Source organism: Bos javanicus, chromosome 7, assembly GCF_032452875.1.
Source record: "Bos javanicus breed banteng chromosome 7, ARS-OSU_banteng_1.0, whole genome shotgun sequence".
NCBI classification, from domain to species: Eukaryota; Metazoa; Chordata; class Mammalia; order Artiodactyla; family Bovidae; genus Bos; species Bos javanicus.
In genome coordinates, this window is record NC_083874.1 from 12,339,276 (window position 1) to 12,364,849 (window position 25,574).

The 25,574-nt window shown below is 54.8% G+C and overlaps 4 protein-coding genes across 5 annotated transcripts; 1 reads left to right on the forward strand and 3 right to left on the reverse strand.

The window, feature by feature from the left end:
• Positions 1-7,697: 7,697 nt before the first annotated feature.
• Positions 7,698-11,722, reverse strand: RNASEH2A (ribonuclease H2 subunit A). Its single transcript, XM_061421986.1, has 8 exons — positions 11,596-11,722; positions 11,320-11,391; positions 11,068-11,194; positions 10,869-10,956; positions 9,244-9,381; positions 9,045-9,132; positions 8,006-8,129; positions 7,698-7,910 (listed from the first exon to the last, which is right to left on the reverse strand). The coding sequence occupies exons 1-8, from the start codon at positions 11,720-11,722 to the stop codon at positions 7,775-7,777; spliced, it is 900 nt and encodes a 299-aa protein (XP_061277970.1). The 3' UTR covers positions 7,698-7,774.
• Positions 11,723-13,080: 1,358 nt separating this feature from the next.
• THSD8 (thrombospondin type 1 domain containing 8) lies at positions 13,081-14,614 on the reverse strand. The gene is made up of 2 exons (XM_061421990.1): positions 14,464-14,614; positions 13,081-13,280 (listed from the first exon to the last, which is right to left on the reverse strand). Exons 1-2 carry the CDS (start codon positions 14,612-14,614, stop codon positions 13,081-13,083), a joined length of 351 nt encoding a protein of 116 aa, XP_061277974.1.
• Positions 14,615-14,811: 197 nt separating this feature from the next.
• Positions 14,812-17,917, forward strand: PRDX2 (peroxiredoxin 2). Of its 2 annotated transcripts, none has more exons than XM_061421989.1 (6): positions 14,812-14,933; positions 15,228-15,559; positions 15,654-15,807; positions 16,387-16,509; positions 16,651-16,781; positions 17,587-17,917. In XM_061421989.1, exons 2-6 carry the CDS (start codon positions 15,454-15,456, stop codon positions 17,670-17,672), a joined length of 600 nt encoding a protein of 199 aa, XP_061277973.1. In that variant the 5' UTR covers positions 14,812-14,933; positions 15,228-15,453; the 3' UTR covers positions 17,673-17,917. The 2 variants fall into 2 exon arrangements, with proteins under 2 accessions (XP_061277973.1, XP_061277972.1); XM_061421988.1 differs by having other exon boundaries at positions 14,813-14,933; positions 15,445-15,559.
• A 2,623-nt stretch (positions 17,918-20,540) lies between these two features.
• Positions 20,541-22,387, reverse strand: JUNB (JunB proto-oncogene, AP-1 transcription factor subunit). The gene has a single exon (XM_061421985.1). The coding sequence runs from the start codon at positions 22,084-22,086 to the stop codon at positions 21,043-21,045; it is 1,044 nt and encodes a 347-aa protein (XP_061277969.1). The 5' UTR covers positions 22,087-22,387; the 3' UTR covers positions 20,541-21,042.
• Between the last annotated feature and the right edge of the window lie 3,187 nt (positions 22,388-25,574).

The following is a 25,574-nucleotide window of genomic DNA, read 5'->3' on the forward strand; positions in this document are numbered from 1 at the left end:
TCTCATCCTCTGCCGCCCTCTTCTCCTTTTGTCTTGTCTTTCCCACTATCAGCGTCTTCTCCACTGAGTCTTTGCATCAGGTGAACAAAGTATTGGAGCTTCAGTTTCAGTTCTTCCAATGAATATTCAGGGTTGATTTCCTTTAGGATTGATATCCCTTTAGGATATCTCTTTTATTTGTGTTCAATAGCACAGATTGGTGGATGCCTCGTGTGTCCAGGCCCTGTGCTAAGATATATCAGGCCCATTCCTTGCCCTCAAGGAAGATGAAATAGCATAAGAAGCAAAGTGTCCTACTGAGAGAGTAGCAGATTAGCATCTTTCAGATGCCAGAGACAAACTCAGTTCAAAGTGCCTTTAGGGACTTCCCTGGCCATCCAGTGGTTAAGACTCTGCACCTCTGCTGTACTGAAGGCACAGGTTTGATCCGATTGGGGAACTAAGATCCTGAGGCACGGCCAAAAACAAAACAAAAATCAAAGCCTTTAGCCAAGACAGTGATAAGTTTCAGGAATGGCTGTATCTGGGTTCTTAAATGATGTTAGGAATCTGTTGTTTTTTTTTTTCTCTTGGCTGTCCTCTGAGACAGGATCTCCTCACATTAGCAAAGACGGACAAGCAACTCCGTGATTTTAGTAAAAAAAAAAATGGGCCTATTTCTCTGTAAAACCAACAAAGGTTCCAGGGCTGGCTCTCATTGGTCCAATCTCCTCATAAGCCCGTCACTAAAGTCAATAATTGTGTCAGGAGAGATGCTGTGCTCTCACTGGCCTGACCTGGGTTTTGTTTGTACCTAAAGTCCATGGTGAGATGAGTTCCATCTGAGCCACATGAACTGATGGATGGGTTGCCTCCCCTCAAAAGAAATTTATGGGTTGGAACCAGGAGAAGGGGAAGGAGTGCTGGTCAGGGAGTATATTGACCACAAAGAATGGTGGCTATGACCTTGACTCTGTAGTATATCCACCTGGGTTCAAACCTCAGTTCTACCATTTACTCATTCTGTAACTTTGGGCTATTGAGCATTATTTACGAGCTTCAGTTTCTTCATCTGTAAAACGGGGATCATAATTGTTCCTCTAATAGGGTTACTGGGAGAACTGAATGAGTTAATACAAGTTGTTATGGTATGCAATACTGTGTAACAAATAACTCCAAACTTAGTGGTGTAAAACAACCATTATTATCTTTCATGGTTCTGGACTTTCCCTGGGCTCAGCTGGGTGGCTTTCTATTCAACTTCAGATCATGGATGGGACTGGAATCACATTCACACATCTGGTGGTTGGTACTGACCCTTGCCTTGAACCTCAGCTGGGGCTGTTAGCCAGAATAACTACACACGGTCCATCCCAGTGGCTTGGGCTTCCTCATAACAAGCCATTGGGTTCTACAGGTACATGTCCCAAGAAAGAGAGTCAGGTGGAATGTGGAAGTTGTCTCACTTTTGATTAGCAAGTTGTAGAAGTCAGTGTTGGAATTCCCTGGCTGTCCAGTGGTTAGGACTCAGCACTTTTACTGCCAGGGCCTGGGTTTGACCCCTGGTCAGGGAACTAAGATCCCAGAAGCCATGCAGTGTGACAAAAAAAAAAAAAGTCACACAGTGTCACCTCTGCTTTCTATTCACTGAGTCACTAAAGACAGCTCTTATTTAAAAGGGAGGTGTTCTACACTCCTAATGGTAGGGATGTTAAATAAAATGCTTAGAAAATGCCTGGCATGTCATTAACACTCAATAAATGTAGACATCATCCATAATCACTGTTGTTGCTGATGTTTTATATATAATGCTATTGTGACAAAGAAAAGAAACAGGCATTTAAGGAAGAGGAATGAGGTAAACCTTTGAAGGAATGCCAGCCAGGCCATGGGGAAGAGCATTTCAAGGAGGCCTGAGGGTTTCAGGTTCTGGGAACTCCCAGCTGCTCAGAAAGCCTGGAACAGAGCATGGACATTGGGGTCAGAACATGGAAGGCCCCGAATGCTAGGCAAAGGCACTTGGACGAGTTAATGAGGGGTGTGAGAGCCGCAGAAGGTTTAAGTGGGTGTGTGTGTGGGGGGGGATGATCCATCTGACTGACACTCTTGCAGGCCACCAGCAAGCAAGCCAGGGGGAGGGTGAGATTGGAGGACCTTGGGACAGGAACTGAAAAATGGGCAGAAGGGGATGAATGAGAGGGAATCAGAGGAAAAACCCACAAGGCTGTACTGAGGACTGTGGGAGCGACCATCTGAAACTTTCAAGAACCAAATGTTGTTGTCAACTTCAGTTTAAATAAAACCTTGGGGATCTTAGGCAGGTCTGATGTGGGAACCTGAACTCCACATTTCTTTTTTTTTTTTTTTCCACTCACATATTTATTCTTTATTTTCCACCCAATTCCATCTTCTTTGTGATTCTCCTGGTTCTCTATCACGGTCTTAGGAAGGTTGCCTCAGTTCCAAACAGCTGGACTCCACATTTATAACTGCCTGGTGAACTTGATGCTGCTGGCCTTCCTCGTGGGACACAGGCTTCTTAAGTTATGGTGCATGGGCTCTGGAACTCACGGACTCAGTTGTGATGCAAGGGTCTCACTTGCAGCATGTGGGATCTTAGTTCCCGTGATCAGGGATCAAACCCAAGCTCCCTGCATTGGTAGCGTGGAGTCTTATCCCCTGGATCACCAGGGAAGTCCTACTAGACTTTTATAGAAGAAATATTTGTGAGTTACAGCTTGACAGTAACCCCTAGTTTCTGCTTGTCACCAGCTGGGAGGAAAAAGGGTAACAGTTTCTCCTTCTTAAGTGAAGTCGCTCAGTCGTGTCCGACTCTTTGTGATCCCATGGACTCTAGCCTACCAGGCTCCTCCATCCATGGGATTTTCCAGGCAATAGTATTGGAATGGATTGTCATTTCCTTCTCCAGTGGATCTTCCCGACCCAGGGATCGAACCCAGGTCTCCCACATTGTAGACAGATGCTTTACCATCTGAGCCACCAGGGAAGTCTTTGTGAGTCCATGGAATTCTCCAGGCCAGAATACTGGAGTTGGGTAGCCATTCCCTTCTCCAGGGGATCTTCCCAACCCAGGGATCGAACCCAGGTCTCCCTCATTGCAGGTGGATTCTTCACCAGCTGAGCCACAAGAGAAGCCCAAGAATACTGGAGTGGGTAGCCTATCCCTTCTCCAGGGTATCTTCCCGATCCAGGAATTGAACCGTGGGCTCCTGCATTGCAGGCGGATTCTTTACCAATTGAGCTATCAGGGAAGCCGTCAGAGGTCCAATGATTTCAAGATGAACTGTACTTCTAATAATTCTGAGAGGGAAGGAGGCAAGTCTGAGATACTCAACGTTTATGGCATAGAAAAGGGCAGAATTACAAATGGAATCAGGTTGGGACTTCCCTGGTGGTCCAGGGGTTAAGATCCTGTGCTTCCACTGCAGAGGGTGTGCGTTTGATCCTTGGTCAGGGAACTAAAATCCCACAAGCCTTGCAGGTGAATTAAAAAACACACACACACAAATGGAATCAGGTTTTATATTTTGCAACAATAGTGATAGCCACAGGCAGAGGAGTAAATAGAAAGATGTCTTTAGGCAGAAAAACAGGGTGGTCACGGCTCTTCCCAAGGTCTGGCCTCATCACCTCTACTCTGGGGCCTTCTTGTCCTCTCATCTCAGGTCTCTGCACTTGCCATTCCCACTGCCCTGAACAACCTTTGCACGCATGTGTGCTTAGTCATTCAGTTGGGTCCGACTCTTTGCGACCCCGTGACTGTAGCCCACCAGGCTCCTCTGTTCATAGGATTCTCCAGGCAAGAATACTGGAGTGGGTTGCCACTCCCTTCTCCAGGGGATCTTCCCGACCCAGGGATCGAATCCAGGTCTCCTGCATTGCGGGTGGATTCTTTACCACCTGCGCCACCAGAGAAGCCCAGAACCACTTTTACCCTTCTGTTATCTGTTTCATCCCTCTCACACTTCATACCTCAGCCAGTTGGGTCTTCAGGCTCTAGGCAGGAGCTGGCCTCCCCATGTGCACTCCGGGAGCTCTCAGATCCTCAGTGGAGGCTTCTGACCTTGACTGGTCAGCCCTGGCTTCCCCATGTCCAGCACAGGACTCACAGAGTGCAGGGGTGTTCTCTGAAGAGCTGAATTGCACCCATCTACCCCCAAAAGTCATGCTGAAGCCCTAAGACTTGGTACCTCAGAATGTAAATATGTTTGTAGATAAACCTTAAAAGAGGCAGTTAAGGGGCTTCCCTGCCAGTGGAAGGGTCCAGTGGTTAAGGTGGTCCAGTGGTTAAGAGTCCACCTGCCAATGCAGGGGACACAGGTTCAATCCCTGCTTTGGGAAGATCCCACACACCATGAGGCAACTAAGCCCCTGCAACATAACTACTGAGCCAGTGCTCCAGCACCCTCGAGCCACAACTGCTGAAGCTCGCATGTCCCAGAGCCCGCGCTCTGCACCAAGAGAATCTGCACACTAGCTCTCCTGTGCAGCGGCAGACACAGTGCAGCCAAAAATAAAATAAACCAATACATTTTTTTAAAAAAAGAGAGTTAAGGTAAACTGAAGTCCTATGAGTGGGCCCTCATCTCATATGACTGGAATCCTTATAAGTAGAGATTAGGACACATACAGAGGGAGGGGATGACAGGGAAGAAGATGGCCATCTACAACTCAAGGAGAGAGACCTCAGAAGAAATCAACCCTGCCGATACTTTCATCCTGGATTCTGCCTCCAGGACTGTGAGAAAATTAATTTCTGTTGGTTAAGTGTCCCAGTGTAAGATACTTTCCTATGGCAGCCTTGGCTGACTAATAATACACACTCCATGAATAATACTCCCACAATGCCCTGAATTTTTTTTTTTTTTTTTTGCCATTAGAGCATTTACTAAAAAGTGAAGAGCTGGGACTTGGCTGGTGGTCCACTGGCTAAGACTCCACACTCCCAATGCAGGAGGTCCGGGTATGATCCCTGGTCAGGGAACTAGATCCCACATGTCACAATCAAGAGTTCTCATGCTGGGACTAAAGATCCTACATGCTGGGACTTCCCTGGAGGTCTAGTGGTTAAGAATCCACCTTCCAATGCAGGGAATGTGAGTTCGATGCCTGGTCATGGCTTGTGGGGTCTCAGTTCCCCGACCAGGGGGAACTAAGATTCCACAGGCCATGGGGTAACTAAGCCCATGCACAACTAGAGAAGTCCATGTGCCGTCAGATCCAGCACAGCCCTCCCAAAAAAAGATCCCACACGCCGCAACACAGAATTGGCACAGCCAAATATTCTCTCCTTTTCTGCTAAAATCTCACTGTTCAGTTCCCTGGTGGTCTAGTGGTTGGGACTTGGCGCCTGCACTGCTGTGGCTTGGGTTCAATCGCTGGTCAGGGGACTGAGATCCCACAAGCCATGCAGCTAAAAAAAAAAAAAAAAAAACCAAACAAACCCAAAAAGGCAAAATTAAAAAAGAAAAAAGAGGATGAAATAAAATCCTACTGTTCGAGTCAAGGTGTGTGTCTGGTGATCAAGAGTTGGGGGAAGGGGCAGATAAGGTATCAGTATTTAATCCTTTACCCCAGATATTCCATTCCCCTTGCAACAGATTGCTTCAGGCACAGACGTGTCCTACTTTCAGCCAGGAAGAGAAAAGGTGGCTGCTTGTAGATGAGGCCTTTGAAGGTTGGGATGTGGTATCTTGAGCTGTGGCAGCCATCCTGGGATCATGAGAGGCAAAACCTGCCTAAATTGGCAAAATAGAAGATGGACTAAAAGAACAGTATCTTTGCAACTTCCCTGGTGGTCCACTGGTCAGAAACCTGCCTTCAAATGCAAGGCACATGGGTTCGATTCCTGGTCAGGAACTAGGATCCCACATACTGCACTCTAGGCCTGCACACTGCAGCTACTGAGCCCTTGTGCCACAGTGGGAGAAGCCTATGGGCCTCAATGAAAGACCCCACGTGTCACAACTAGGACCTGATGCAACAAGATATTTAAAAAAAAAAAAACAGAAAAAACAAAGGTAGGATTTAATGTTGAGCTCCTGACTTCCAAATTTCTCATGGAGTGAGATAAACTTGTCCTGGTGCTGGCGCGGCTGTGAAGGAAACTAATGCTCACTTACATTGTTTGTGGGAGTGCCACTGAGCACAACCTTCACAGAGGGAATCTGGATATATCTCTTCAAATTAGATAGTCCCTTTAACCCAGGAAACCTACCCCTAGAAATTTGTTTTTACAGACACAACAGTGTGAGAAAATGATGGCAAACCTGTCATTCCCTGCTGTACAATTAAACAGAAAGCTGGGGCACAGCTCAAGGTCTAGTCAAGGTGTTAAACAGGACAGTCACGCCACAGAGGAATCTGCAGCCGTTATCAGAACAAGGAAGGCTTCTGGACACGTATTTGAACTATCCTAAGATATATGTGGTAAAAAGAGCTATGCCTGAACTTCCCTGGTCGTCCACTGGTTAAGGATTCAGCTGCCAATGTGGGGGACATGGGTCAATCCCTGGTGTGTGAAGATTCCACATGCCACAGGGCAACTGGGCCCGAGAGCTGCAACTACTGAAGTCTACGTGTCCTAGAGTCCGCGCTCCACAGCAGAAGAAGTCACTGCAGTGAGAAGCCCAAGCGCCGCAACTAGAGAGCACCCTCTGATTGCCCCAACTAGAGAAAAGCATAGTAAGGAAGACCCAGCTGCAGCCGAAACATAAATAATAGACAATTTATTTTAAAAACAGCTATGCAGACTATCTAAGGTATACTTTGTTTTCATTTGTTTAAAAAACAGAACCTCAGTTACAATGTATCTGTGTATATACCTGTATCATGCCAGGGTATCTCCAGAAGGGCCTAAGAGGCACCTGCTATGGTCCGAATGTTTGTACAGCCCCCAAAAAACTCAGGCTTAAATCCTAACCCCCAAAGATGGTCTTAGGTGTAAGGAGGACACCTTACACCTTGGGAGGGGACAAGGTCACATGGGTGGAGCTCTCTCATGGGTGGGATTAGTGCCCTCATAAAAGGGACCCTGCAGAGATTCCTCACCCCTTCACGTGAGAACCCAGGGAGATGGCAGTCTGTGATCTGGATGAGGGCCTTCCCCAAAGCCACCTGGCTTGGTACCCTGATCTTGGACTTCTGGCCTCCAGAACTGTTAAATATAAGTAGCTATTGTTTATAGAGCGCCCAGCCTGTGGTATTTTGTTACAACAGGCCACAAAGGACTGAGACACCCCATTAAGTCGACTAGGGTGCTGGGGGCTAGTATGGAAGGGGAGCTTCTCAGTGTGGTATGTGGTGGGACCCTCGGTCACTTCAGGTGTGTCCAACTCCTTGTGACCTTATAGACTGTAGCCCACCAGGCTCCTCTGTCTACGGGATTCTCCAGGCAAGAACCCTGGAATGGGTTGCCATACCCTCTTCCAGGGGATCTTCCCAACCCAGGAAATCAATCCATGTCTCTTATGTCGTCTTCATCGGCCGGTGGGTTCTTTACCACTAGTGCCACCTGTGAAGCCCTTAGCTGCTCAGCATACTGGTTCCTAATTCTGCATCAAACAAATCTACTAGGCATTTAAAAAATCAAATTAAATCAACCAATACCCATCCTGTTTAGGTTCCAGAAGTTAGTGACTGGGTCCAGATGCACATGGAACACACTTCTATCCCAAAGTAGAATCCCCACACTTAGCTTTCCTTCAAGAATTTTAATCACGAACTGGGGGGGGATGGGTGTTGGGGAGCAGGTAAACAGGGTCCAGGCTGGATCCTAGAGGACAGTGGCTGACTCCAGGCCCCGCTCCTGGAAGTACCGATGGGGGAGGCGGAGGCAGGTTTGGGGGCTTTCACTGAAATAGGACTTGATCTTCCCAGGTCCCTTCGGATCCCCAGTCTCTGAGTCCTCCCTGTGGGAGAGAGGTGGTGACTCCAACTTCTGGGGGATTGGTCCTCCCAGGCAGGGCGGCGCCCTGGCCTCTCACCCTTGCTTCCAGACACCTACCACTTCACGTCTTCTGCCTCACTCTCCAGGATGCTCTGGGCTGTGCGCCAGCTGAAGCGGACAAACTGGGGGAAGCCGAACACAGGGTCCACGTGCTTCCTCAACCAGGCTTTCGTCTTGGGATCTGGGGGCAGGGTAGGGTGGACAGTGGGAGAGCCCTGCCATGATGTCCCAGCTTCTCAGCTTGGCATCTGAGGGCCCACCACCTCATCTCAGGCCTCTTCTTGAGTACCCAAGGAACCCATCACTGTCTGAGACATCTTCCTGTCTAGGGACCCTTGCACAGGCTGTTCCCACTGACCCTCTGCCTGAGAGGAGGTGCTCAAGGTGAAGTGCAGGGAGACTGCCTCTGGGCCATCTCGCTTACCTCCCCAAAGACAACAGGCACTGAACCAGCCTTTGTGGGCCACTAGGTTAACACCCATTTCCCATGCAACCACCAACTCAGTGGGCACAGGGAGGTCCCTGCTTGTCTTGCTCATGGCTAAATCCCCAGGGCTTGGCTCTGCAAGGCACATACGAGGTGCCCAGTAAGCAATGAACACCACCCAAACTGTGTTTGGCCTAGACTTGATTTTCCTCCCTTTGGCCTCACCTAAGTCCAATCCCAGACTTGCTAGGTTGCCCCACCCAACTGCCAAAGGGTTCCTGGTACCCAGCCACTGAATCATCGCCTCTGCCCTTATGTGTCTTCAGCAGAGTTTACTGGGGAAGGGCACAGTCATTTCCACCTTACAAACAGGGAGACTGAGCCTCCTAATGAAAAGAAACAATGAATTCAAGCTGGGATCACTGGACAGGAGCTGGTACCCCTCACTCCGCCCCTTAGGTCCACCACGAGCCTCTGTGTTTCATTGGCGCTCCAGAGAGACAGCAGGGAGGGAGGGAGGGAGGGAGAAGGGAAGAGGGGCCTGCCAGCTGGAATACAGCGCTACCTCAGCCTCTTCTGCTGCAGAGCAGGCTGAGAGGAACAACTTAGAAAACCTCAGAAGCACGCCAAGCCCGCCTTGTTAGTTTACTGTGGCTGCCATCTGCTCACCATTAGGGTAGCCCGAACCATAATCAGTGTCCAGGTCCTGCAGTTTCTCCACAAACTTCCAGTTCTTCACAGCCTGGTCTCGGGCCACCTGTGGGCAAAACAGGCGCTTGGGATCTCCCACAGGCACCGTGAAGCAGCCACGCCTGCCTCCTTGCCCAGGGGGATGCTGAGAGCTGGCCATGGCCAGTGGGGGCCTAACCTTGGCACAGATACTGGCAGCACTGACCACAGGGTAGAGGGCATCTGCCTTGGCCTTGACTGTCACCTCAATGCCAGGGAAACGCTGCTGCAATCGTTCCTGGTATGTCTCTGGGAGCCCCACGGTGTCCACAAACACCTGCCGTGGTAAGAGAAATGTACTCAGTCAACAAACACCCAGAAAAAACAACTGTGCCAATGGCCCAGCTTCATGGTCCTGGCATTTGCTGCTCCCACTGCCTGAAATATTCTTCTCTCAGCTCATGACCAGGCCCAGGCTGCATCCTTCTCTCAGGGGTCTCAGCTCAAACATCACCTCCCAAAGAGGCTTTCCCTGATCACACTATATCCATTCTACGTTTACTGAGCACCTCCTGCATGCCACGGGCTGCTCTAGGTGTTGGAGACACAGCAGCAAACATGCCAGAGTAGACACTCTGGAGGACCACAGACAGGAAAGAAGATAAATAATAAAGGATAGGGGAGATTGAGAAGAGGTTATAATCTTCAATAGTTCGGGGGTATTTTAGGAAAAGTCACTCTGAGGTGGTGACATCTGAATAAAGGTCTGAAGGAAATGAGGGAATGAGCCATGGGGAGATCTGAGAAAGAGTGTTCTAGGCAGAGGGAACAGCCAGTGCAAAGGTCCTGAGGCCGGACCATGCCAAGAACTCTGGACAGCAGTAGAGAATACATGGCTGGAACAGAAATGGGGTCAGAAAAGTAACAGGACAAGGGATCTCCATAGCTGTTATTATTCTCAAAACCACCTTTATTATTTGCTTACCAGTTGCCCATCCGTCTCCCCTGACTTGATCATGAACCCCTGAGGGTAGGGTCCTTGTCTGTTTCAGCACTGCATAGGCAGCTCCACATTCTTTGCATAGGCAAAGGTCCTTGTTTGTCTCCAAGGCACTGCACAGAGTCCTGGACCTGAGCCACCTCCTCAGCAAGGCCTCTCTTGTTACATTCCCTATCTCAAGTGTACTTGCCCTTCTGATTCTCTCAAAACAGTCTGTTCTTTGCCTCAGAGCACTGGCTGCAATGCCAACTTCTATTTCTCTCTGGTGATTTAATCTCATTTCTTCACTTGCCTGTGAGTTTTCTTAATTCCAACGGTGCTCAGAAAATTAAATGCCAAGATTTACATTCCAAAAATATAAACGACTGTCTGCTGTGTGGGGAGCAAGCAGTAGGGGAGGGGGCTGGGGGAGGATGGAGGCAAACATGTGGGTTTCGTTCTAGACACTGAACTGTTAGGATAGAGACACAGATTAGATGGGGGTGAGGCTGGGGGCTCCACAATGGTCCTCAGTGGAGCACACATTTGGGGTAGAAGAAACAGTTGGGGGAACTTCCCTGGTAGTCCAGTGGTTAAGACTCCATGCTTCCAATGCAGGGGTGGGTGTGGGTTCAATCCCTGGTGGGGGAACTAAGATCCTACATGCCATGCAGTGTGGCCAAAAAAAAAGACAATACAATAAAATAAAAACAGTAGAACATCAGCAGCAGTAACACACGTTTCTGAGATATTCTAGGTATGTCTGATGCAGAGTCATCCACTGCACTTCGACACTCCTATTTTATCCTGAGATGATCAGATGGGGGCAATCCAAGTTAGCTCACCTGGGCCACGTTCACACCCTGGTCCAACGCAAACTGCACTAGCCCAGTGGCTGTATCATGAGAGAGGGCGTTCAGGTTGTATTTCACCCTGTGGTGGTGGACAGAACCCAGTCAACTTCGTTCCAGCCACCCATCCCTTCCAACCCACTCTGGTTGCCCCTCCTCCCGACCCGCTCCCCCACCCTCCGGGACCCCTCACCGCCCAAGCATGCTGGTAGAGATGAGGTTTGGAGACAGCACGTCCAGTGCCCAGCCCACAAAGTCCCCGTCCTCCTCCATTTTCGCAAAGAGCCTGTCCCGCTCGCTCTCCGACAGGGTCTTTGAGTCTGGGAGGAGGGTTGGGAGAGAAGGGGAGGGGCTGGTTCCCCCAGTTCCTGCTTTCCCCCTCCAGTCTGCACCCACCCGTGCCCATGCCCAGGAACCCCCTCCCTAGACGCACCCCAGTGCTCACCTGCCACTTTCAGAGCCTCCAGATCCTCCAGGCGGGACAGGGGACAATAGCAGATAGCATAGACCATGGGGCCTGGGGAAGAGGGAGTCCAGTGAGCCCTTGAAAGCCACCACCTCTATTCCATCATCACCCTTTTTTTTTCGGTGCCATCACCAATGCCATCCCCATCACCACTATCACCCCCCTCCTCGAGTCTGGTGCAACCCCAGCTCCGGTTCCACTGCAACTTGCATCGCCCTTATCATGCCCCTCCCCCACCCGGCCCTGGGGGCGCACCCAGCACCGGGCCCCGGCCTGCTTCATCGACGCCCAGGACGCAGGGCTCTTTGAGGCACACAGGAGGCACAGGCGAACTCAGGCGACAGCGGCCCGTATTGTCTCTTTCCAGCTCGCTGAGATCCATGCCGCCTCGGCCGCCGCCACCAGCCGTAGTAGCGAAGTCTGCAAGGAAAGGTCTCCCCGCGCGTTTTCCGCGGGCTCCGCAACAGTGCCAGCTCTCGACCTATCGGCACGCAGGACACGCCCCCAACGCGCCAGCCGCCGTTGACGTTTGCGCAGCCTTTGCCGACGCCGCTGCAGTGCGGCTTCCTGGGAATTGTAGTTTCCGAGGCTGACAAGCGAGCTCCGCAATTGGGGAACCGAGTGGGCGGTGTCGCTTTCCAAGCTCCGCCCCCGTGTCTCTGGAGCTCCTCCCGCCGCGGCTAGTGGGCAGACAAGGGGAAATTGAGGGGGAGCCTTGAAGGACTCGACCTCATCAAAGCTTGTGCTGTACTTAGTCTCTCAGTCGTATCCGACTCTTTGCGACCCCTTGGACTGTAGGCTCTTCTGTCCATGGGATTCTCCAGGCAAGAATACTGGAGTGGGTTGCCACGCCCTCCTCCAGGGAATCTTCCCAACCCAGGGATCGAACCCAGGTCTCCCGCATTGCGGGAGGATTCTTTACCGTCTGAGCCACCTGGGAAGCCCCGTCAAAGCCTAGAAGGTCAAATACCACTAGACTCCGAGAATTCGGTGTCTGCATCACTGAGTTCCCAGCCTCCATCTGGTTTCAGGCCCTCCTGTGTTCGAGGTCCCTGGAGCGCCCCACAGTCTAAGCCCCCTATACTAGGTATTCTGGCTCCCACTGGACTCAAACCTTCGGACTTGGAACCCCCAACTCCCTCGTAGCTCACCGGAAGCGCCTCCCCCTTACCCCCGCCGGGTTCATATTCTCTCTTTCGGGCTAAGCCTCCTCTACCCCTGAACAGAGATCCCAGACTTCTCCAGAATCCGCCTTGGAGTCTTCGTCCATCACGCAGGCTCCCTCCCCCTGCCAAACTCAGGGTTCAAGCCCCCGCCCCCTCCTCTGCTCTTTCCCCTCTTTTTCTCACGTCTTAGCGAGGAGCACGCCTCCTAGATTTGTTCCAACGAACGCATCTCTTTCTATTTTCTGCTTTCATCAGGGCTCACGCCCTCAGCTTGTGGGTTTCTGTTCCTCCATCTCCGTTTCCCCCTCCCCACCCCCACCGTCTATCTTCCTTTCTCCTCGGTTATCAGCGGGGCTCACATCTCCTAACTCAGCTCTCCTTTCACACGCTCTGCTTAAGCCCCAGATTTAGTGTTCCTTTTCCCGATGCCCGCCTCGTACCCGCGTCCCCACGTCCAGCCCTTCCTCTCTCCCCTCCCACCCTGGGGACTCAGGGCCCCGGACAAGCCAGCCCGCAGGGGGTGGGGTGCGGGGGTGAGGGGGGCGCCTCCTCCACGTCCGCTGCTCACCCGGCCTCAGAGCCTCCAGTCGCAGTCGTTCGGCTCGCAGGATGAACAATCTCGTTGCCGGCAGGGTCGCACCTGCACCAGATTCTCGCGGTCCATGAACACCGGGCCCGGAGACGTGCCCACAACCTCGCGGCTGCGCTCCTGCTTGCCCAGGTCGCAGAAACAGCGCCACTTTCCCCAAGGGCCAAGGACAGAGTCTTCCAATTCTAGGGATGGAGGGCCAGGTAGAGGGGGAACCTATATCCCCCCATTCTAAGGAGGGCGGAGGAGAAAGATACTAACAAATAACAGTTCCAGACTCTGGGAGATGGTGAAGAACAGGGAAGCCTGGCGTACTGCAGCCCATGGGTTCGCAAGGAGTCGGACACGACGGAGCGACTGAACAACAGTATATATGCTCAGCTGTGTTTCTCTGCCACCTATCCCGACACAGATGATCTCTAATCTTCCCATTAGTCCCAGGTGGGGAAACTGAGACCTAAGAAGAGCAATCCACCTTTCCAAGCTCACACATCTGGTGAGTGGCCCAGAGGGGCTGCAAAATGACACTTCCCATCTGTGCCTGCCTGTCCATTTGGGGGTGTGGTACAACACACTTGGTGGCCACCGTCTGAAGGTGACTCCTCTCTACAAGGGTGTGATCACAAGCCGGTCCAACAAGTCCAGTGTCACCTGACCAGCGGTGTTACCAGGCGGTAAATTAAAGGACATAATTAGCATAATGAAGGTACTTAAAGCCCCTGGCTATGCACGGAATACAAAAACAATTATCTTGACCACTTTTAAAGCAGCTACATTTATCAGACGCGCCCTTTACAACTGTTCTTTTACAGACTTCCCTTCGGCCCTAGTTGACAAGTCTTAGCTCAAGTCTGGGGCTCAGAAAGTCCTGACACCTCATGCCCTCATCAAGCCTCTGCCAGACAACACTGGCCTCTTTCCATTTGTCTTTCCATCTTGGCACTTGCTGTTCCGACTCGCTGGCGCGCTCCTCCCCTTAAATCTTCGCATTTGGAGCTTTTTGCTTGTTATTCCGGCTGCATTGGTTACCTATTTTCAGCCAGGAGGCCTTCTCTGACTTTAGAAGTTTACATGCGCCCTGCCTTCTCTATCTCCGCCTTTCTCAGCACTTATCCATGAATTTATGGACACGTCTGCGTTGGTATTTATTGCCTGTCCACTCCCCTCTCCCCATGTATACTGCTTAAAGACATTATCTTAATTTACAGATGAGAAAACTAAGCCAAAGTAACCAGCCCAAGAGGTACCCCCAGGGCTCAGCAAGGCAGAAATTTGAAGTCCCTGGAGAGGGTCTATCTGCAGCCAGATGGTGAGGTGGGGGCAAATGAGGCCCCTTTCTGCACTGTCATATCCGCGGCCTGCAGTTACCTTTTTCCTGATGCTGCAACCGCAGCTGCTCCCAGGTGTCCCCTTCGCCCTGCTGGCCGAAGTACTGGTAGTCGGGGGAGACCTGGGCAGGGGTCACCAGCAGCAGGAGCATCAGAGACGGCAGTAGCAGTGCCGCCCGGCTCCGGGCCATGCCGGACTCCAACCGACCCCGGCGCGCTCCAAAGAGGAGGCCCCGCGCATCACCCCCCGCGGTCGGGTGCAGTGGTCTGGGCCGGAGACTGCGCGTCTCCCCCCGCCACTCGCGGGCGCGTGGTCGCGGCCGGCTCCGCTTCCCCTCCCCTGCGCTTCTTATAGTGGACCCGACCGCTCCGTAAGTCCGCCCACCTCCCCGCGCCCTAGGCGTCATGGTTCGGGCCGACTATAAAAGGCGCCGCTGGCCTGGGCTCTTGGCCCTGCGAAATCAAGTCCGTGCATCCTAGAGTCCCTGCGCCTCGCCCTTACCCACGCAGGTATGGACACCGGGAGTGCATCGGGCTGCGGGGTGGGTCCCCTTGGAGCAGCTCAGGCCCAATCCAGACCTCAGGGCCAGCCGCCTTTGTTTTCCGCCCGCCGTAGCGGCAGCCTTTGTCCTTGTGGGGGTGGGGGTGGGGGTGGGGGTGGGGGGGCGGGAAACCGAGGCCAGAACCTTGGAGTAGCTGCCGCATCCCATGCGTCCCCTCCCCAACTCTTGACATCTCCTGGGCGGGTGGGCTTGCGTGATCGCGCTACGGCCGACACGCTAACTGGGGACCCGGCGGCAGCAGCCCGGCCGCCCTGGCTGTCCAGGTGGGTGGATCTCCTAAAAGTCTCCCGGCCGCGCCGACCTGGTCCCGGAGAGGGTGCGGGGCAGGGCTGCAAGTGTCTCCGCCGCCCTGACTCGGTAACTCGGCCGGATATGCAGCTTGACCTTGGGAAGTGAAGACAAAGGGTCGTCCTGGGCGCACTGACCCGGCGTGGGTGGGGCGGGGTGGGGGCTCTCAGCTTTCAGTCATGGCCTGCGTCTGCAAGGCGCACGTCGGAAAGCCCGCCCCGGAATTCCAGGCCACCGCGGTGGTGGATGGTGCCTTCAAGGAGGTGAAACTTTCCGACTACAAAGGTGAGGGCCTAGATGGGGGCCGCGGTGGGGGCGGGGCACAGGCCTTAGAGGGCCCGAGCCCCAACTCCTCGTCTCTTCCCACCCCTTTCCCCAGGGAAGTACGTGGTCCTCTTTTTCTACCCGCTGGACTTTACCTTTGTGTGCCCCACGGAGATCGTAGCTTTCAGCGACCGTGCTGCGGAGTTCCACAAGCTGAACTGCGAGGTGCTGGGCGTCTCGGTCGACTCTCAGTTCACCCACCTGGCTTGGTAGGAATGGAGATCACCAGCAAGGAGGGAGGGTACAGCTAAACCTACACCTCTCTAAGGCCCCAGCTGTGTGTTCTCCTGGTCAATGGGCAACCTCTGCGTATCCCTTTCCCAGCAAGAAAATAATGGAGAGAGTGAGTCCCAAGTCCTTCACGATGATGACAGTAATTAGCCTTTGAAAAGTAGTTTCTGTGGCATAGGGGGTTGATAAATGTTTTATCTCAGGGCAATGCAGTCTGCCTCCCAAGGACTATTTGAGCCAGGTGGAAACTGCAGTTTAAGAGTTCGAAAGAGGAGGATGAGGACTTCAGGGCAGGTTCTCTGCCTCCCGTTGCTGCTGCACACGTGAAGTCACTTTGCTAGAGTATTAGCTTAGTCTTCCCAGCTGTGGGAAGCAGTCCCTGCACCCACTTCAGGGTGGGGTGGGCGGGGCTCCCTGGGACTTGCTTTCAGGCCGCTTATCTCTCACCTCCAGCACCCCCTTCTCCAGCCCTTATCACACCCAGGCCCTTATCACAGAGTAAGGACCCTGCTGCACCAGCCATCCTGAGGTCCCAACCTTCTCTCCCCCACCCCCAGGATCAACACTCCCAGGAAAGAGGGAGGCTTGGGCCCGCTGAACATTCCCCTGCTGGCTGATGTAACCAGAAAGTTGTCCAGTGATTATGGCGTGCTGAAGGAAGATGAGGGGATCGCCTACAGGTACTGTGGGAACCTTGGGAAGCCACCATCCTCAGGGTGAGGGGACCACTCTCACCCTGCGGTTAGCAGGGAGTCTGTGCTCCCTCCCCGGGTCCTGACAGTGGGAGCCCCAGCTCCTCACTGTGAACTCCAATATCTCAGGGGCCTCTTTGTCATCGACGGCAAGGGTGTCCTTCGCCAGGTCACCATCAATGACTTGCCTGTGGGACGCTCTGTGGATGAGGCTCTGAGGCTGGTCCAGGCTTTCCAGTACACAGATGAGCACGGGGAAGGTGAGCACACACACCCAGTCACATGTGTCCACACGTGGGTACGTACGCAGCCCCTGTGTCATGCACACGTATGTTCACGGCCTGCTCTATCGCTTGTGTGGAGTGGATGTGAGGCCCCAGAGAAGATTCAGCTCAAGGTCTGCAAGAAATTTCTAGTCCGGTGGGGGAGATACTACCCCAATATAAGGGCAGACAACTGGGGAGGTAATAGAACTCCATAAAAGATATTTGAGAAGGCCTGTACCAAGGCAGGCTTGAATGTTAATTGGATGAGAGTTATCTTCCGTGAAGGCCACTGGCTCTTGAAGTCCACTGGGACGGGGCTAAGAGAGAAAGATGTGATTAAAGGAGTCGGAAAGAAATTAAAATGTCATCCAGGGAATTCGCTGGCTGTCCACTGGTTTCCAAACTTTTACTGCTAAGGGCCCAAGTTCAGTCCCTGATCAGGGAACTAAGATTCCATAAGCCACACGGCATGGCCAAAAAATAAAATAGGGACTTCCCTGGCAGTCCAGTGGTTGAAACTTCCACTACAAGGGATACAGATTCAATCCCTGGTCGGAAAACTAAGATCCCACATACCTTGAGACACAGGCCCCCCCCCGCCCCCGCCCAAATGTCAGACAATCCTGCAGCTGAGCGTGGAGGGCTTCTTTCATCATGTGGCATGGTCTTAGGCCTGGAGCACTTGGCTCTAGGCTTTTTCTTCTGCGACTCATGCTCTCGCGCCTCTTTTTGTCCCTTCACTACCACTCTCCCTTGAACATGCACTCTAGCCTCACCTGTGCATCCCTGTTTTCCACAGTCTGCCCCGCCGGCTGGACACCAGGCAGTGACACAATCAAGCCCAATGTGGACGACAGCAAGGAATATTTCTCCAAACACAACTAGGCTGGCAGATGGTGGCAAGCTTGGGCTCTTGGCCCACCTCTGTGCCCCTACCTATGTGTCCTGTACTGACCCAGGAAATGCCAGACCTGCTCCTTCAGACTCCACAGTCCATGACCACAGAGGGTTAGGCCAAGTCCTTCTCAAGCTCCCAGCTGCGAGCTGGTGAATGGTGACCCCCTCCTTGGAGCCCACATAACTGGGAACAGGCCTATAGGTGACTAATAAAGTATTAGGGACAGATCTAAGTCTTGTGTTTTGTGTGGCTTGTCCTGGTGTACCACCCGCGGCCGCATTCTCCAGGCTGTGGCCTGGGAAACTGACAGTCTGGTTACCAATCTCCACCACAAGGTGGCAGCCTTGCCTCATGCTCACTGCTTCTCCGTGGCCTGAATGGGGAGGTGGTTGGCGCTGTTGCCCCTTGCAGGGAGCGAGTCCCAGGCTGCCTTACTACCTGAAACCTGGCCAGGCAGGGCAGCGCCCACACCTGAACAGCAGCCAGCCTGAGTTAAAAAGCCGCTTAGGAGCTGTGGTCTAACCTGGGTCTTTTCAATAGCAAAACGGGAATATAAAGACGACCAGTGGGAATGAAGACAATGCATGTTAAAAGAGGTAAGTATGTGAAGATCAGGACTCTATTAATGGTTAATAGGACCAGGTTCCTGGGACTGGAAGAGGGTGGGGACCCAATCCTGAAAGTAGAACCAAGAGTGGGAGCTTGAGGTACATGCATAGTTCCTGCTGCAAGTTTTGTACCACCAGAGCTTGGAAAGTCTATGTCCTGCCCCTGAAATGGAAGGGTGAGGGTTAGACAAGAAGGCAGGTGTTAGGAGCAACACAGTGTTCTAAGGTGCAAAGTTTGATGCTGTACTTTTTCAGTCAAGTGGTGTTTCCATTCTTAGCCCTCATTTCCTTCCACAGGACTGACATGCTCATTTAATCCATAGGCCCATTATTAAATTAAGCTTCCCTAGTGGCTTAGTAAAGAATTTCCCTACAATGCAGGAGTCGCAGGTTCAATCCCTGAGTCGAGAAGATCCCCTGGAGGAGGAAATGGCACCCCACTCCAGTATTCTTGGCCTGGAAAATCCATGGATGGAGGAGCCTGGCAGGCTACAGTCCATGGGGTCACTTAAGAGTCAGACACAACTTAGTGACTAAATCACCATTAGTAGTACTCCAGCCTAATGCCCTCCAAAGTCACTCATCTCAGCCTTGGAGTTTTTTTGTTTTTAAATTTTTAAAATTATTTTGACTGCACTAGGCCTTGATTGCTGAGAATTGGCTTTCTCTAGTCACAGTGAGTGGGGGCTGCCCTAGCTGCAGTGCATGGGCTTCTCTTCTGAAGCAGGCCCTAGAGCACTGGCTTCAGTAGTTGTGGCATACCTCACTGGCTTAGTTGCTCCGCAGCATGTGGAATCTTCCCAAACCAGGAATCAAACTCGAGTCCCCTGCACCACCAGGCGGATTCTTGGCCACTGGACCACAAGGGAAGTCCTCGGCCTTGGAATTTTATACTCCTCCACAAGGCCCTACGTGGTCTTCCCTGACCTCATCTCCACCTCCGTGGGTTCACTCCATTGAAGCACAGTGGCTTCTTGGTGTTCTCTTAACAGGCTGATCTTGTTCTGGCCACAGATGCATATACTATTTTTTCTGGCAGAACTCTGTTAACTCAGGATTTTCTCAGGGGTCAGCTGAAAAATCGCCTCATTAAAGTTCCGTGTTCCCAATTCATTCTCCAAAGCAGCTCACCTCCCCTGCTCCATCACGACCAGTTTTTTTTTTCTCTTCCTGGCACTAAGAACCATCTTCAAATCATGTTTGCTTGTTTATTGTCTGTCTGCCCTGGTCCAGCTAGTGACTCCAGGACCGGGTCGTTCAGTATTTTATAAACAAATTAATGAAGCGTCTGTTCTACCGCACCTAGGCCCTGTGGCCTGGTTTCTCAGTCTGTGTTCTTCTCTGCTGTTCTGGGGGCTTCCAGCTCCGAAGCCGGCCAGATCGTCATCGGGGCTCGCCAGCCGCCCTCCTACCCGTCCTAGCTGCGGGGGAGGCAGCCCCGTGCGAGGGCGGCGGCGTCGCCCGGCGGCCGGAGCAGCCGCCCCGGCAGGACCAGACCTGGCAGTCGCCCCGCTCCCGGCCTGGCACCCGGGAGGGGAAACTGGCAGGCGGGCACCGCCCTTCCTGGCGGGGGTGGGGAGGGGATCGCGGTGGCAACGACGCGCAGGCAACTGCATCCCCCCGCCCGGGTCAGGTCAAACGCAGCGGGCGTGGGCTGGGCAGGACCCAGGGGCCAGCCGGATGGGGGAAACTCTGGGGTGGCTCCTGGGGCTCTGGAGCGCGGCCCGCCCACAGCGGACGCTCTGGACCCAGGCCTGGGGCTTTCCGGGCCTCGGTAGCCGCCAGCCTGGGAAAATCCCGGCCCCCTTCCCGGCGCCGCAGCCCTGCCGGGCAGAGCGGGGGAGGGGATTCCCGGAATCTGCCCGGAGACCGCTGTCGCGTCACTGGGCAGAATCAGCCCATGTTTGGACAGCGCTTCCGCAGCGTCAGCGGGGAAAGCCCCGGCGCGCGCGGCTGGGCGGTGCCGCGCCTGCGCGCTGAGCGTTTCGCTCCAGGCATCCTGTCCCCTGGCGCTGGGGGCGGGGGAGGGGGGGGGTGGCTGGACTGTGTACACGCCCTGGACCTTCCAATCCGGGAGATCAGGAGACGCGAGAAGGGTTGGACACCCGGGCTGAGGGCGCAAGATGCCTGAACAGAACTGGCGAGGTTGACACAGTTACAGGAGCAAGCCACAAACAGCCGTGGGGTGGGGACTGCCCAGTACTCCCCTCCCTCCGCCCGCCCGGCTTGAAAAAAAGACAACAGAAATTAATAAAGAACTTTTTTTTTTTTACTTAAATAGATTCAATAAAAAGTAAGGACAATAAACGAACTAACACATAAACACAAATTAAAATAAATCCTTTAGAAACCGACTGCGTGTTTCTTCTCCACAGTACGGTGCAGAGGGGGGAGGGCAGGGGGCGGGGGTCCCCTCCCCAGTATCCCCGAGGGCTAGAGTACCGGTCGGCGGGGCCAGCTCCGCCGCAATCGCCCCCTCCTCCCCTCCCTGTTAAATACACAAATATATTATATTCAATATGAATTGAGTTCTGCAGGAAAAAAAATTAAAAAAAAAATAGTGGAAGAGGGGCTTGTAAACGTTGAGGTGGAAGGACTGGGCGCAGAGCGGGAGGGCAGGAGTCCAGTGTGGTTTGTAGCGCCCTCAGGCCCCGGGGCCAGTGCCCACCGCCTGCCCCCTCGCCCCATGGGAGGCGTGCGCCCAGCCGTCCAGGTTGGGGAAATGTCCGTACGGGGGATAAGGGGGCGCTCAGAAGGCGTGTCCCTTGACCCCAAGCAGCAGTTGGCAGCCGTTGCTGACGTGGGTCATGACCTTCTGTTTGAGCTGGGCCACCTGCTCCCGGAGGAGGCCGGCAGTGCTGGACAGCCCCGCGTTCTCGGCCTTGAGTGTCTTCACCTTGTCCTCCAGGCGCGCGATGCGCTCCAGCTTCCGCTTCCGGCACTTGGTGGCCGCCAGCCGGTTTCGCAGCCGCTTGCGCTCTACTTTGATGCGCTCCTGGTCTTCCATGTTGATGGGGGACACCGGCGGCGTGGCATCGCGGCTGCGCGCCTCAGGCACGGTCTGCGGTTCCTCCTTGAAGGCGGAGGCGCCACGGCCCAGGCCTAGCTGCGCCGGGTGGCCGCCGGCGAAGGGCGGCGCGTGTGGGAGGTAGCTGATGGTGGCCGTCGGGTACGAGCTCCCTGTCCCAACGGCGGCCCCGGCTCCTCCGGAGGGCGCAGAGGCCGGAGAATAGCTGCTGAGGTTGGTGTAGACTGGAGGCGGCTCCGGGCCGGCGTAGACGCCCCCGGGCCCGGCTGGGGGGCCCCCGCTGGCGCCCAGGGACACGTTGGGGGGCGTCACGTGGTTCATCTTGTGCAGGTCGTCCAGCGCTTTTACAAAGCCGTCGGCGAAGCCTTCCTGCTCCTCAGTGACGCCGCCCCCTGCGCCCCCCGCACCTCCACCGCTGCCACCCCCGCGGGGGTAAAAGTACTGTCCCGGGGGCGTGGGCGTCGTCGTGATCACGCCGTTGCTGTTGGGGACGATTAGGCGCTCCAGCTCCGATGAGGCGAGCTTGAGCGACGCGCCTGTGTCCGAACCCTGGCTGGAAAAGTAGCTGCCTCCGCCGTTGCCCTCTGGGCCGGGACCCCGCGCACCGGGTGCTTTGAGATTTCGGTAGGGGTCTGACAGGTTGAGCGCCAGGCTGGGTTTCAGGAGTTTGTAGTCGTGTAGAGAGAGGCCGCCTGGGGTCCGGCCGTATCCCGCTGCTGCGTATGAGTCGTCGTGGTAGAAGGGCTGTTCCATTTTAGTGCACATCCGGGCGGCCCGGGAGGTCTGAGGGGGTCCCTGCGGGGCCGCCCCGGGCCTCGCTGCAGCGAGCCGCGCGCAGTCCGCGGCTGTGCCTGTATCGGGTGTCTGGACGAACGTTCCTGAGGGCTGGCACTGGTCGGAAGAGGCCGGTCGGAGGCTTTGCGAGGAAGCTCTGTGCGGCTTCTCGAGCCCCTTTGCCCCTCTCTGGTGCGCTCGTTTTCTTGGTGTCGCTTCCCCCTTGCTCCCCGCTCCCTGCTGGCTCCGGTGCTGGCCTGGCCGTGCTCAAGGTCCCGGCCGCTCCGCCAGAGCCACAAGCCTTTATACCGAGGTTGTCAGCCGCGGAAGTGCGCTCTGATTGGCTGTCGCCGGAGCCAGGCCCCCGCCCCCCCCTTCTGGAGCGTGGGGAAGGGGAGGAGGCGGCTCGCGTCATTGTCAGGAAGCGCGTGTCCTTGTAAACAGCGGCCACGGGCTGGGTGGCTCGGAGCGCCTGCAGGGGGAGGGGCCATAGGACCCTAGGGTGCGTGAGGAAGGGGGTGCTGGGGCGATCCGAGGCACACCGGGAGAGGTTTCGGGGAGGGTGATGATTTCCCTGGAGTACGCGATAAGGGATACGAGGAATTCGTACTGAGCAAGTGTGTGCGTGGTGGGGGTAGGGGTGGTCCCGGGATGCACACGGAAAGGCCTGAGTGATCTGGAGTCTTTCAGAGGTGCTGAAGAGCTGAGAATACACTGAGGGACCTTGCAAAGGAGAGACAGTAGGGTTAAGCAAGGTAGATGGGGAAGCGGGGGAGGAGACATCTGACTCAGAAACTGAGTGGGGGTCCTGGGTACAGAAGGGTTGAGGAACTGGAATTTTCCCGGGAGGAGCTGAACCCAGGTAAAATAAGGAGGAGAGATCAAAAGTGTACCCGGGAGAGGCTGGAGGGTCCACTATGCAAAAAATGAGTCAGGGTCCTGGAGCCCACCGGAGAGAGACAGAGTCCCCCACAAGCGGGAAGGGGAAGGCATTGAGAGAAACTAGAAATGCATGAAGTGAGTGAGGGTCCTGGGGTACACTGAGGCAAGGAAAATACGTGGGGTAGAAGATTGGGATACTGTCAGAGGTTGGGGGTCACTGGGGTCATCTGCGAAGCCCCAGTGAAGGAGAGAATTAGAAGGGTCGAGGCACCCTTTCAGAATTGAGATAACATTTGAGAGGGTCCCCGGTTGAGACCTGAGAGAAGGAGGGGTCTTTGAGGATCCTGGGGACCTTCCATGATCGGCTCCCCTCTCGTGGGTGCCTGTATACTCCCCACCCCAAAGCCCTCCCCTAATGACCCTGAGGTTGACCGACAGCGTGTCGGCTCCTGGTGCCTAGACCCAGCCCGACGGCTGGGGCGCGGTCGCCCAACCCCACTCCTTCCTTAGAAACAGGCTGGGGAACGAGCGCCGCGGCAGGAAGTGTGGCAACAGCCCCGGGGGACAGAGCCCGGCCCTGCCTCCGTCACTCGAATCCTACGGGACCAGGCGCCCCGCCCTGTGTCCGGCGGGGTTCAGGGCCTCGGAAGAGGAACCTGAGCAGGCGACCCCCGAGGAAGCCAGGGGCGCTGAATAAGCCCAGCTGCCGAGGTCTCCAGTCACCGATCCCCACCCTAGTAATGGTTCAGTCCTCGGAGCCCGCAGGCAATGGAGGAGGCTGGCAGTCCCGGACGATTCCATTGGCCCGAGGGAGGGGGACCCACCGGGGAGCGGGGCCTGGTCGCCATGGCAACAGGCGGGAGTCCGCTGGCCGGACTGGGGGCGGGGCGGCCCCCGGAGTCTCGCCCCGACGCCCATATAAGGGCACAGGAAGGGGTGGGTCTAGCGCTGTCCCGGGGCCCAAGGGCCCCGGTATCTGCCAGGTCCCAGGGCACGCCCGGGCCCCCGGACGGCTAGTCCCGACCAGCCCCGGCCGCCGCCCCCGGGGCCCCCACGGCCGCCTGGCCCGGCCCCACCCAGCCGCTCTGAGGCCGCGTCCTGCCAGGCCCTGCCTGGCCCGACCCAGCCTGGCAGGTCCCCGCCTGCCCGCGGGCCTGGGTCGGACTTCGCCCCCAGCCCGACGGGCGAAGAGGGGGCGGGCCAATGCCTCCAGGCGACCCAGGCGCCTGGGCGGGCTGACACGGCCGCCTCTGACCTCGAGCTGGGTGCCCTTACTCTCTGCCAGGAGGTCTGGCACATACGTCCGTAGGGGCTGCGGTGCCCCCTCCTTCACTCATGTGGGTGAGAGGTCCTACTCCTGTTTTAGTATGGGGGCTCCTCACCATCCAGAATACCTAAAGGGGGATCCATTCCCTCACCCTAGGTGTCTCCCTCATCTGAGAGAACCCCTCCAGAGCCCCTTCCCCAGGAATAAGTGAAGCTTTAGATGGCGAGGCTTCAATTTAGACTTAAAGTGGAACTTCCAAGCAGATAGGATACCAGCCACTAGAACCAAAGTCTCTCAGAAAGTGAAGCCTCTATCTTTGGGGAGAAAGATGGAAGTGTCTTTAGGGCAGAGAGACGCTGGGGGAGAGAAGCTAGCCAACAGGCCAGCACAGAATTCACGAAGTGTGGAGGAGAGAAGCAAAATGAAAGAAGGCAAAAAGAAACTGAGCTTTGCGGGGGCTGGGGAAGTCCAGCAGAGCAGTGGCGCGTTGGGGAGGAAGGTCCCATGAGAAGCTGGGGGTGTCCCCATTTTTGGAGGGTCCTTGTGACCCCTGGGTACCCCCTCCCCTCCTCCCTTGCTTGAACTGCTCCCCTCCCCCGCCCTAGGCTCAAGGGAGATTCCAGTGGCCGCTGAGTCTGGCAGGCACGCTGCCAGGTCTGTGTCTCCCGCCCATGCTAATAACTGCAGCTGACATCTGGCTGGGCCCTGCGGGGGTGCAGCGGGCAGCGTTGGGGGGCTGGGCAGGTCTGACCAGAGGGCAGCATCTCAGGAAGCCAACCTGCAGGTCCCACGGGCCAAGAGGCCACAGTGAGTCAGCCCTGACCAGTGCTGAGGCTGGCCATGACAGAGGAGTCCTGGAGAGAGGTGAGACTGTCCCAATGAGGGTAGAGATGGAGGCCAAGCACCCAGCAAGGAAAAATGGGTGTATGGGGGTGGGGGTTAGGGTAGGGAGAGCTGCAGGGTTGGAGTCATGCAGACAGACAGCACGACTCAGAGACACTTAAGACAAGCAGACAGAGAAATAATTATTTTAATAGCTAACACTTATATGGCTCTTTCCAGGAGAAGGAAATGGCAACCCACTGCAGTATTCTTGCCTGGAGAATTCCATGGACAGAGGAGCCTGGCCCAAAGAATTAGACACCACTGAGTGACTAACACACACACACATATGGCTCTTACCATAGGCCAGGCACTCTTCTAAGTGGTTTACATAGAATAACTCATTGCCTGCTTCCAACAACCCAGCGAAATATATGCTATTTGCTATTAGCCCTCTTTAAGGGACTAGGCACAGCAAGGTAAGGAACTTGCCTCGTGTCCCATAGCT

Excerpts from the sequence above, each read along its gene's own strand:
- RNASEH2A (XM_061421986.1), bottom strand. The coding sequence starts at position 11,722 with ATGGATCTCAGCGAGCTGGAAAGAGACAATACGGGCCGCTGTCGCCTG. Across the intron at positions 11,392-11,595 it reads AGGCCGGGGCCCGGTGCTGG|GCCCCATGGTCTATGCTATC; the intron begins GTGCGCCCCCAG and ends CCTCTTCCCCAG. Across the intron at positions 7,911-8,005 it reads GAGGCAGAAGACGTGAAGTG|GGAGGACTCAGAGACTGGGG; the intron begins GTAGGTGTCTGG and ends TCTCTCCCACAG.
- THSD8 (XM_061421990.1), bottom strand. The coding sequence starts at position 14,614 with ATGGCCCGGAGCCGGGCGGCACTGCTACTGCCGTCTCTGATGCTCCTG. Across the intron at positions 13,281-14,463 it reads GTTGCAGCATCAGGAAAAAG|AATTGGAAGACTCTGTCCTT; the intron begins GTAACTGCAGGC and ends CTCCATCCCTAG.
- PRDX2 (XM_061421989.1), top strand. The coding sequence starts at position 15,454 with ATGGCCTGCGTCTGCAAGGCGCACGTCGGAAAGCCCGCCCCGGAATTC. Across the intron at positions 15,560-15,653 it reads GAAACTTTCCGACTACAAAG|GGAAGTACGTGGTCCTCTTT; the intron begins GTGAGGGCCTAG and ends CCCTTTCCCCAG. Across the intron at positions 16,782-17,586 it reads CACAGATGAGCACGGGGAAG|TCTGCCCCGCCGGCTGGACA; the intron begins GTGAGCACACAC and ends TGTTTTCCACAG.
- JUNB (XM_061421985.1), bottom strand. The coding sequence starts at position 22,086 with ATGTGCACTAAAATGGAACAGCCCTTCTACCACGACGACTCATACGCA.